The sequence below is a fragment of the Taudactylus pleione genome, unplaced genomic scaffold, assembly GCF_031769625.1.
Source record: "Taudactylus pleione unplaced genomic scaffold, aTauple2 ptg000026l, whole genome shotgun sequence".
Classification (NCBI taxonomy): domain Eukaryota; kingdom Metazoa; phylum Chordata; class Amphibia; order Anura; family Myobatrachidae; genus Taudactylus; species Taudactylus pleione.
The window spans coordinates 10397316-10409877 of NW_028284428.1; the positions used below are offsets into that span (position 1 = coordinate 10397316).

Sequence of the window (12562 nt, forward strand, 5' to 3'; positions counted from 1 at the left end):
TGAAGGAGTTATATCTAGTAAACATGCATGTCTGAGCTGGTACATTTAACCTAGTTGGTGTATTCATATATAACATTAATTCTGGTGTTCATATTAACTCGTTTATATAAATCAATCTGTATTTTACAATTAAAAAATGTATACATGTCACATTGTGTACAGAAACAGCAGTATAAAGGTGACCATAGATGGTACGATGTACCGTGTAGGGTGACTGACGATCTGTCGGCAGACGGATCGTGCTGTCACTGCCGGCAATCGTGCGGTCTCCTTCATCTGAATAGGATTGTACATCGCATCCCAGATCAGATGGTTTTGCAGGAAGACCTGGGTATGCGATGTACGACCCCGCGGGAGCGCGCAGCACAATATCAGGTATGATATCGTGCCCATACACGGCACGATATAGCACCTATATCGTGCCGATCCGTCAGATCGGCATGTATATTGTGCCGTGTATGGGGGCCTTAAAGGTGTTTAAGTGTAAAATATTTACTCATTTTCAAATGTTAATAGCATACAAAAAACTCAAATGAATGCTAACAGTAGAAAGTAATTTGGTCACATGAAACTAAAGCTTATACAGTATGTCACACTGAACTTGTAGGAAGCAGAAACAGGTCCGATTTCTATGATGTTGTCTGGGCATATGAAGATTATGGTGTATTGGTGTACCCAATAATTGCAAAAAGTTTGTGCTATGAACTTGAAGCATATATAGCTGTGCAAAATGGGAGGGCAACAGCAGAAGGCTCAGGATGCTGTTATGTCTGAATAAAGAAAAGTCAATTTTATTTGCAGAACCTCCCTAGGGCCTGATCCAGATATGGACATTAATGCAATTGCAGCTGCTGCGTGATAATGTTAATGCTGTAGCTGTATGGAAATATATTGAGATGCCCACCGGGCGACTTCGCAGATCCAAGCAACTGGTACAAATACAGTGTTTCAATAATCGAATCCAAACGGTCCCTGAATGTCAATCACTTTGCAATTAAATCCTCACTGCGAGCATCGCAAAGATACCTTGGCACGTGCGCAGGTTCACCACGACGCATAAGCAGTCGAACGATAATCGCTCAACTGCATGAATATCGGCATGCCACCACATCTGAATCAGGCCCATAGTGCCATGAGCTCTATACCAGACTATTGCATCATAATCCTGAAGTTCACAGCTGCAAACTTTCCCTCAGTGAAAACAGAGCAAAGGACTCAATGCACATTAATCCAAATTCACATTTTCTCCAAAACTCTGAAACTTCCCAGTCATCTTTCTCCACCCAGTAATTCTAGAGTATTGATTTTCTTTCCAAAATGAGTTTATATGCTGTGTATAATAATGCCCCAGTAGCCTGATGGGTCCTGCTGTCTGTGACAGACTCATGGTCAGTATGACACTGCTGTGTGTGTCTGTAGGTGTCAGTGACAGCAGCAGGGTGTGTAGTGTGCTTAGAGGAAGTCCCTAGAAGCTCAGCCCTTCTCCCAGTACAGCCGCCACTCCCAGCAGCTTCCCCAGCCGCACTCTCACCAGCCGGGACTGCCTGTCAGAGAGGAGCCGGGAGCCCTGTCACCCTGGCTGTAAGCGTGTGAAGGGAGGCGGAGGTGCCCTCGGTGCCCGGGGAGGAGGGAGGGGACCATGCTGCTGCTGCACGCCCTAATACAGACTTGCTGCAGGACAAGGTAGCAGCCCGCTCGCGGCAGGCTGACCCAGGGGGCAGATAAGAACATCCTCCTGCTCGTGTGGAGAGGTAACAGTGTGTACGGTGCATAAGATTGCCATTACTGCCCTGGGGCATGGGCTGGGCAGCGGGCACTGATCACTGAGGGATCCATAAACCACCCAGCGACTCACTACTCCCAGTTCTACAAGTTCTATACATCTGCGGACTTTAGTATTAATATTTTACATTTCCTTTCTCCAGAGCTTGGCATCGCTCCCTACTTATGTACCTGCACATCAGCGGAATGCCAGTTACGTCTGTCTGCCATCAGCCTGGGTGTATTCATCCTCCCACCCTGCAGCTGTTACTACCTAGCTAACCAAGAGCACCGTACTGCCCATTGTATTACACTATATCCTCCATGGATTATATTTAGCTCTAATTGGTTCATTATCTGTATCTCCGTGACTAATACAATATTCCTTAATAGAGTTCCTTAAATGTGTCTGCCAAACCTCATACCTCCTATGTGACCCCTGAAGGATATATAGTGTAACTGTAGTGACTCCAATATTTGTCTGAATTAGAGGCGCTCTCTTTCCCCAGGGATTTACACTATTGCTGGAAAACTTGACACACAAGCAGATAATGTGACATGGTGGCTGCTTTGCTCCCTATTATATACTGTGAATTAATACAGGTCTCTATCCTAGACTTCCAGTGACTATTTGCCTTTTTCTATGTGGGGAGGGACAGAAGAAGCACCAGACAGCATGGAGAGCAATGGGCCTTTTATTGCAGTGCCAGCTCCTGGTGAACTGGGGGTCTGCGGCAGGGAGCAGGCTGGATCTGCAGGTGAACCCCAGTGCACCCCCTCCTCTGCAGCCCCCACAACATGTCCTGTTCCTGAATCCTCATCTGGGGGTGAGGGTACCCAGTGGTTAAGCAAGCAGAGATCCTTGCGAGTGGTGTATGTGCTGAATGATAGCCTCAAATCCAACATGGGAGGCAGCCCAGAATCTGGGGCCCTGAACTGCCTGCGCCGAGCCTGTGAAGGAGAGGGGGCACAACTCACCAGTGTCAATTTCGGGGAACTGGACTTTGGAGAGACAGCAGTGCTGGACACCTTCTATGACGCAGGTAAGACACATGAATGGCAGCTGCAATTATTTGTTTGAAACTCCGGGCAATAAAGCAGATTACAATGAACATATGAAATAAGATTGGGGGTTAACAAACCGACCCTGGTAAGAGAGCCCTACTCAGAAGCTTGCAATCTAAATAATAATTTGAGTCTAATATGTGAGGGTAAGTGCCACATATAGTACTGTATGTTGGTCCATACAGATTCCAACAGGAAAAAGTGCTTAGCGAAACTATAAGAATTCTGTCATATAGCAATGGGGGTTTGGCGGTCTGTAGGTTATTTGAGTATAAAGAGAGGATAAATATGTTGTGCATGAACTTGCACTTGAACTATTTAGATGGAATGGAAATCGGTGAGAATATTTTATGAAAATTGATCTTGAAATTGATAAGCCTAAAAATGCCTATTGTCAGGGAACACTGGAAGGTTTAGACCAGTGGTTCTCAAACTCGGTCCTCAGGACCCCACACAGCTCACGTTTTCCAGGTCACTCAGCAGGTGCACAGGTGTATTCATTACTCCCTGACACATTTTAAAAGGTCCACAGGTGATTATAATTACTTCACTTTTTATTCTGTGAAGAGACCTGCAAAACATGCACTGTGTGGGGTCCTGAGGACCGAGTTTGAGAACCTGTGGTTTAGACGCTAGGGAAAAGCATTGTTATACAAAGGTGGGAATTCCACATAGTGGGTGCAACCTTAATAGCTTCCTGTAATCGTGAATGGGAACAAGCATTGAGTACAGAGATGGAGATATTTTGAGATAACGTATCAGATGCAAATAATTGCAGTTTTATTAACGATTTTGTATGTTTGTAGAAGTATTTTATATTGGATTGAGGCAACCAAAGTATAAGACAGAGCTTTAGAGGCAACATAACATTTTCAGTAAAATGAGTCTGCCTGTTGTATTCAGAATAGATTGTAATGGTGAAAACCTGGTTCTAAATACATGAACAACTGTTTTTGCGGTGTCTAGTGTGAGATATGTGCTTTTTCTAGAGATGTTTCTCAGATGTGTGTAATAGGATTTGAATGTGGATTTAATAAAGTCCTGGTTTTTAGAAGTGGAGTTGTTGCCCTAGCAACAAATCAGATTCTAGCTCGAATCTTCTAGAAGGTGCTAGAGACAAAGTAGAATCTATGGGCAACAACTCCACTTCTAAAAACCAGCACTTTAGTAAATATACCCCATAGATGGGGTGAGATATAGGCAGTGAGTTGGAATGGCAAAATAGGCCTGATTCAGACCCGCTCGCAAGCGCTATGCGCTCGCAAGCGGGTCAATGGTGGGGCACTGCTCACTCGCTCCGGGGCTCGCTACAAACTGGGCGGCTGTCGATGTTGATTGACGGCTCGCCCTGTTTTGTAGGCGGGGAGGGGGGGGGGTGGCTGGTCAAACGGAGACGTTCCTGAAGGAACGCCTGCCGTTTGTGGGCAGCCCTACTGACATCACTCGTCACCCACAGCTTAGCGAGTGGCCAGGAGGCCGGTTCAAAAAAAAAAAAGCGGTCGCCCCGATTCAGAGCGAGCGCTCGCTTTTTGCGAACGCCCCTGAATCAGGCCCATTATTTTTCATTGCTTGATACTCTGGTGGCTAGCTTTACCTGACTGACTCCTAAATTCTACATTATTTCGTCCACCCTTGTAGAGCTCTTATGGGGGAATTTAATTGTTTTTGCATGCCCAAATGCTCGTCTAAACTGATGGAGCGATATCCCATTGTTGCAGGATTTCACTCATGTCGCGCCCCAAATAGACCAGGTTTAGACGTATAAAGCGACAGAATATGTCCTGCTTAGCGTGCCCAAACTCTGGTTTGGGCATCCGAAAGAGGTACTTTTCGCAGATCTCTGCAAGCCATCTCAGGAGGGTGCGAGCAGTAATCAGGCATTCGCTGTCATCGGCAGAAATTAGCTCCGATGATCACACAAAAAACCCGGGGAGCGCAATAGCAATTGAATTCCACCTTAAGATATATAAAACCTTGGCCCTCATTTACTAACGAGTTTTATCACCGAAACGAGTGATAAATGTCACTGTGTATGATAAATGGTGCTCCAGCCAATCAGCTCCCAACTGTCATTTGACAGTTGGGAGCCGATTGGCTGGAGCACCATTTATCATACACAGTGAAATTTATCACTCGTTTTGGTGACAAAACTCATTAGTAAATGAGGCCCATAGTCTATAAAGTGACTGTATTTGCTTTGTAGACAGTTTGTATAAAATTGTTACTATGTGCTGCTTATTAACCGCCAGATGCAGGACATTAGTGTTTCACTACAAATATATGTTGCACAGGGTTTACCGCTCAGGGAAATACTCAGAGCTATTCAGTTCCCCCCCTGTAGACCCCCGGGTAACACGTGGTGACCCATAGATTCTGGAATCTATTGTTTTCCCTGTGAGTTAAATTCCAGAGACTGCATTTTAACGCTGACTTTCCCTCACAGGCTGAGAGGAAAACCTTATGTGTCTTAGGGCCTGATTCAGACCAGCTCGCTTGATGCGGTCGCTCACTCCTGGCGTATGGAAATTTTGCAAAGTGACGTTAAGGCAGCCGCTCGCTCGGCAAGGCATAAGCACGCCCACTATGTCTTGGCGAGCGATCACTTTGTGTTTACAGACGCCCACCAGCCTGTCTATAGCCGCCCACTTGCGTATGTCATCTCCAGGAAGTATATTCAACCATCGGTACATCGGGTCACATCGGATCTGACCGCAGCGCTTGTGGTTGACTGTACCCTACCGCAAGCACTGCGAGCATTTCAGTGTATTTTTCAACCAGGTGACGTGTACTATGACACTGCCTGTTAATTATGCACGCCCCAGAAACGGCGTGGAAACACTCTGGTACGCCTGCGTCCGCAACTCCACTACCCGTTACTACTGCCCTGCCCCTGTTACCAGCCACAAACGGCCTCTCCTGTCACTCATTCCACTGGGCTGTCTTTGCAGGGCGAGCGAGCAAAATCCGATCACTCGTACTAGTTTGCGCACGTGCACTGCGAACTACACGATGCGCACATTAGCGAACATCGTCGCTTGCTAGCGAGCGGTTCTGAATCAGGCCCTTAATGCGTAGGGATGCAGGACCTAATTGAATAGGTCCAAGCTGACAGCTATTTGCATACGCCCTATGGACTAAAGGGCCTGGCTCAGACATGGTTGGTAATGCAGCCGAGGTTGCAGGCGTTCTCGCAATATCGGTTGCGGGAATATGCAGCATGACAGGGGCTGTGTGAGGAAAAGGAAGTGACAGATTTATAGTTAAAAGTAGGAGCAGAATCCACAGTATCACAGTGTGTAATGATGTGAAGTTTCTGTTGAACAGTGTTTCATGGGCGCTCCATCCTGCTCTTTTTAGATGCCGGACCACGGTGACTGTGCCACTGAAACCTGCAAACACTAATCAATTAGCTCCCCTAGAGTGAGCACTTGGCAATGCGCAACCAACGCTGCGGTCTTCTGCCCGGTACAGGGCTCAGGCTCAGCCAATTGCACACCATTCCTAACATGTCAAAGTTGTGCTTTGCTTTTGTTACTGTGCAATGCAGTCACAGATCTCCCTCCTATCAGAGATCCTCAGAGTCGCGGCATCACTGATGTTACTGTGACAGACACAGTAACACAGATCCCTCCTTCATCTTTAAAAGGCAGGTTGCAGTTCGAAAGGTGGGAACATTGCAGAGAGGATAGACGGAGAGTGCAGACATGCACTGTGTCTCAGGTCACATTGCTGGACACCATTATATCTGTGTCCAACCATTATATCTGTGTCCAACCAGCAAGAGGGCATTCAGAGCCACTCGCTGCTGACGAGTGCTCGCTCTGAATCAGGGCGGTGTTTTTTTTTTACTCCAGGTCGCTTGCAAAGCTGTGGGTGACCACCCACAGCTTGTGCGAGCGGGCTGGAGACCGTCGCGATTATCGGGCTTGCGACAAGACCCTGTGGTAGGGTCTCGGCTCCCGCAAGCCCGAGTGGACTTCCTGCTCTAATAGAGCAGGAAGTCCACTACTGACATCACTAGTGATGTCAGTAGGTCCGCCCTCAAATGCCAGGTGTTCCTAAGGGAACGCCTGTGTTTGCCCAACCACCCCCCCTACCCGCCTACAAAATGGGGCGAGCTGTCACTCACCATCGACAGCCGCCCCATCTTGTAGCGAGCCCTGGAGCGACTGAACTTCAGTCGCTCGCCCAGGGCTCGCGCATGCGCACGCCGGACGCGGCGCATGCACAGATCATAAAGATCGAGCCGCTTGCGAACGCTGTGCACTTGCGAGCGGCTCTGAATGAGGCCTGATATCTGCAAGAGTCCTTAAAATTTATATCAACATTATTTATTATTATAAAGTATTGCACTGCCCCCACTTGGCTACTTCTTAATGCCACCTGGCTGGCAAGGTATTCTGGGGAGAACAGTGAGAAAGATTGTATTGTCAAATGCGATACTGGGGCCTATTTATCAATATTATTTTTACAAAAAAAATGTGAAAAAGGGTGATTTCACACCCTTTCACATTATGTTAGTATCACATAAATGTATTAAAGTGCAATTAGAGTATGCCCTTTAATTTGCATATTTTTAGTATGCAGATCTAATATCCCATACTTGTAATGGGAAATGTGATCTGCCTGAGACTTACAAAAATAAATAATAAAAAAAAAGTGAGAAAGCCCTGTGATAATAACGCCATCTTCAGATGGCGTTATCAGGGCTTTCTCCCCGGTCTTAATGCCATTTCAGAGGCGTGCATAATTAAAACGCAGCGTCATAGTACGTCACATGGTTGAAATTCACACTGAAGCATTCGCAGTGCTTGCAGTAGGGTATGATCAGCCACAAGTGCTGCGATCGCTTCCGATGGTATTTGATGTTACCGATGGTTGCATACACTTCCTGGATATGACGTGGGAAAGTGGGCGTGTTAAGACAGGCTGGTGGGTGTCTGCATACACAGAGCGATCGCACGCTAAGACATAGTGGGCGTGCTATTGCCTTGCTGTGCGATTTCGGATTTGCATACTTTCGCTGCGTGTGAACGCATCTAGCGAGCGGGTCTGAATCGAGCCCTGTGTCTCCTGAGCCTGCTGACCCGCACCATCAGAACATGGCCTCTTGTCCTGGAACTTGATGTCACTTCTTGTAATAGTAGATATTTTTACTTTATATCCAAGAAACTTTGGGACATTTTGTTATAAAGATTAGTGTCACATAGATAAATTAATAGTTTCTGAGGACGTCAGGGAAATATGTAGAAAAAAGCATTGCTCTTCACACAAGCAATAATAAACACTCTAGATGAACAGAGCATTAAATAATAAATTTAGTAGTGAGAGTTACTTTCCCTAGCGTTCCCGATAGGCTGTTTTAGCGGGGCGCCACGCCCTGCCCGATTTCAAACAGGCAGAATGTGCCCTGCCCTTTTGGCGGCGCTCCGCTAAAACTACATGCCGGGTGCCATTCCCTCCCGCGGGCCGTAGTGTCTCGTGGGTGGGAAAAATTGCTGTGCAGCGATCACCGCGCACGACATCTATTCACAGAGAAGGGAGAGCTTGGGGGTAGCCTGGTATGTCCGTAAGTGCCAGGCACTCCCTCAAGAGTGATAAAAAGGGGCATGTCTTAAATACACATGCTTTCAGTGTGCTCTAGAGTGCCCTTTCTAGGTCCGGCATCCTGCCCTGTACCGGACCTAGAGTGAACACATATATTTAATACTCTAGCGATGGTATACGTGTTGTCCAGCTAGTAACATCCCACCTTTTTTTAGGTAGTGTGGCATTTCAGTAAGAGTCATGTCCCTGTTACCTACACGTACATTGCTACCTAACAATCATGCTGATATGCGGCAGTGCATCCTAGGACATATTGCGGATGGATATTTAAAATAGGTACTTATAGCAAGTCAGCAAATGTGACACCTGTCACTCTCCACTTTTGTATTCTCTTGTTTTCTTTGATATCAATTTAGAATTTTTCACCCCTTTCCAGTGCTGAAACTTCTTTAGTCAAGTACTACAAAGGAGAACTGAAGAGCTTCCTGAGACAGGCAACCTCATTGATAAATCCAATTAGAGGGTTAAAATATAAGAGCACACAAGGGAGTAGCCAGAATACTGTGGGCCCCATAGCAAAATTTGAAAGGGCCCCCACCCTAATATTTCTAGAGAGACACTTTTCTCTGCAGCAGTTGTCCCATAGTAATGCCCTAGTTAATTTTATGACCCATAGTAGTATCCTAGTTAGTCTTATGCCCCATAGTAATTCCTTTGTTCGTTTTATGTCCCATAGTAGTGTAGTGCTCTTGTTCATTATATGCCCCATAGTAATGCCCTTGTTCACAATATGCCACATTGCAGTGCCCTTGTTCATTATATGTCCCATAGTAATGCTCTTGTTCACAATATGCCACATTGCAGTGCAGCTAGAACAGATTATGCCACATAGTGCCCCCAATTCATATTATACTATACATTGTCCCCAGTACATATTACGTCACATTGAGGTGCCCTCATAATGCCATATTGTAGAGCCTATGGTTCATATTATGCCAGAGTTTATTTTATGCCACATTGTAGTGTTCCTATTCATATTATATCACACTGCAGTGCCCACAGTTAATACAGTGCAACATTTCAGTGCCCCGATTTATATTATATCACATCACAGTGGCCCCCATTTTCTATTATGCCACATTACAGTGCCTCCAGTCCATATTATGCCACAATACAGTGTCCCCTGTCCCCTGGTTCAGTGCTTCACTCCTTTCCAGTGCTGAAACTTCTTTAGTGAAGTACGACAAAGGAGTACTGGAGAGCTTCACCTTTCTCTGCAGCAGTTGTCCCATAATAATGCCCTAGTTAATTGTATGACCTATATTCATTTCCTAGTTAATGTTATACCCCATAGTAGTGCCTTAGTTAACTTTAATTCCCATAGTAGTGTAGTGCTCTTGTTCATTGTATGCCCCATACTAATGCCCTTGTACACAATATGCCACATTGCAGTGCCCTTGTTCATTATATGCCCCATAGTAATGCCCTTGTTCACAATATGCCACATTGCAGTGCCCTTGTTCATTATATGTCACATAGTAATGCCCTTGTTCATATATAAATATATATGAGGTTAATACCCACTAGGGCAACTAACACTTGGCTGCTTATGTGGGTGTAAAGGTCGCTAATATAGCTATGTTTATTATCCATGTCCGTGTCCTGCTTTGTATTGTATTGTAAGTCGCTGGTTACTTATTTGTTTATGTACTTTGTAAGGCGCTGAGGAACACTTGTAATAATACAAACATTTGTCTAATTAAATGTTAATTAGAGGACAAACAGTTCTCAGCTGCAAATGGAAGAAAGTTTCACATCAGTAAAATAAAGGGTTCATTAATGTAAGGATGGACCATGGTATTCCCAGCTACCAACCTGACAGTAAAGCATCTTTTCCTCACCTATAGCATTTCGTAGTTTTATTTGTCGGTCTCAGGGGGTGGCTGTAACTGGTGACTTCTTCATGAGTGAATTTTGTTTAAGGTTTATACAAATTCAGAAATAATAAATCCCACAACACCCATTCATAGAGTAATCTTGGTGTGCTGTGTGCGGGCATGAGGTCACATATTATGTAATTTGGAGAATTGTGTAATCACCTGGAGGAAAAACTGTACATAGTTTTTTAAATATTTTTTAGAATGGTTGATGTTGTAATATAGGATACTTTGCTGCAAAATACTAAATAACAGTGAGTAACATTTTTAAACGTTTCAATATTTATGTTGCTGCTAAGCAGGTGGATATAAGCTTGTGTTGTGTGGTGCTTTCGCAGTATACATTGGTGCACTACAGTCCCCATTGTGATATACTAACTGAGAATGCCATTGTTTTTGTTTTATTTTAAGTGCCCCTCTGCTGTAAATATTCATTAATAAAGTGAAAGTTGCATTAAAAGTAGGGGTGTGCATCGGCCACTTTTCGTGTTTTGTGTTTTGGTTTTGGATCTGGATCTTTCTTCGTGTTTTGGATCTGGATTGGTTTTGCCAAAACCACCCTTCCGTGTTTTGGGTTCTGGGTTTTGTGTTTTGGATCTGTATTTTTTTGAAAAAAAGCATAAAAACAGCTAAAATCACAGAATTTGTAGGTTTTTCTGCTCCTATGCTATTATTAACCTCAATAACCTTAATTTCCACTCATTTCCAGTCTATTCTGAACACCTCACACCTCACAATAGTGTTTTTATGTCCAAAAGGTTGCACCGAGGTAGCTGGATGACTATGCTAAGCGACACGAGTGGGCGGCACAAACACGTGACCCATCTAGGAGTGACACTGCAGTGGCAGGCAGGATGGCAGTTAGAAAAACTAGGCCCCAAACTGTACATAATGCAAAGAAAAAAAGAGGTGCAAGATGGAATTGTCCTTGGGCCCTCCCACCCACCCTTATGTTGTATAAACAGGACATGCACACTTTAACAAATCAATCATTTCAGCGCCAGGGTCTGCCACACAACTGTGGCTGAAATGATTGGTTCGTTTGGGCCCCCACAAAACAAGCTGGCAATTAATGTGTCCCTGCACAAACTGGCTCTACGGAGGCAAGATGTCATCCTCATCCTCCTCATCCACCGATTCTTTACCCTCTTCAGTGTGTACATCCTCATCCTCACAAAGTATTAACTCGTCCCCACTTGAATCCACCACCACAGGTCCCTCTGTACCTTCTGGAGGCTGGTCTCCCTGGAAGAGCTGATAATTCATTTTGATGAACATCATCTTCTCCACATTCTGTGGAAGCAACCTCCTACGCCTTTCGCTGACAAGGTTCCCGGCTGCACTAAACACTCTTTCGGAGTACACACTGGAGGGGGGGCAACTCAGGTAAAATAGAGCCAGTTTGTACAGGGGCCTCCAAATTGCCTCTTTTTCCTGCCAGTACAGGTATGGACTGTCTGACATGCCTACTTGGATGCTGTCACCGATGTAATCCTCCACCATTCTGTCAATGGTGACAGTATCATATGCAGTGACAGTAGACATGTCAGAAATTGTTGCCAGGTCCTTCAGTCCGGACCAGATGTCCAAACTTGGTCCTGCCTGCCCTGCATCACCGCCAGCGGGTTGCTTAGGATACCTAAGTTTTTTCCTGGCAGCCCCAGTTGCGGGAGAAAATGAAGAAGGAGCCGTTGACGTGTCACGTTCCGCTTCAGCTGACAGTGTGTTCACCAGCAGGTCTTTGCACCTCTGCAGGCTTGTGTCGGCCGGAAAGAGAGACACCACATAGGCTTTAAACCTAGGATCGAGCACGGTGGCCAAAATGTAGTGGTCTGATTTCAACAGATTGACCACCCTGGAATCCTGGCAAAGCGAATGAAGGGCTTCATCCACAAGTCCCACATGCCGAGCGGAATCGCTCCGTCTTAGCTCCTCCTTCACTTTCTCCAGCTGCTTCTGCAAAAGCCTGATGAGGGGAATGACCTGACTCAAGCTGGCAGTGTCTGAACTGACTTCACGTGTGGCAAGTTCGAAGGGCTGAAGAACCTTGCACAACACGGAAATCATTCTCCACTGCGCTTGAGTCAGGTGCATACCCCCTCCTTTGCCTATGTCATAGGTGGATGTATAGGCTTGTATGGCCTTTTGCTGCTCCTCCATCCTCTGAAGCATATAGAGGGTTGAGTTCCACCGCGTCACAACCTCTTGCTTCAGGTGATGGCGGGGCAGGTTCAAGAGTGTTTGCTGGCGCT

The 12562-nt window shown here is 45.6% G+C and overlaps 1 protein-coding gene across 5 annotated transcripts in view; it reads left to right on the plus strand.

Moving 5' to 3' along the window:
* Nucleotides 1-1469: 1469 nt before the first annotated feature.
* MAP3K15 (mitogen-activated protein kinase kinase kinase 15) overlaps nt 1470-12562 on the plus strand; it is a 266385-nt gene continuing 255292 nt past the window's right edge. For 2 of the 5 annotated variants that reach the window (XM_088451616.1, XM_088451618.1), the window contains exon 1: nt 1470-2804. In XM_088451616.1, coding sequence (XP_088307742.1) covers nt 2405-2804 — 400 coding nt within the window. In that variant the 5' untranslated portion in view covers nt 1470-2404. Of the gene's footprint in view, nt 2805-3420; nt 3485-12562 lie in introns of those variants that run through there. The other 3 variants (XM_088451617.1, XM_088451619.1, XM_088451620.1) reach the window with 3 other exon arrangements.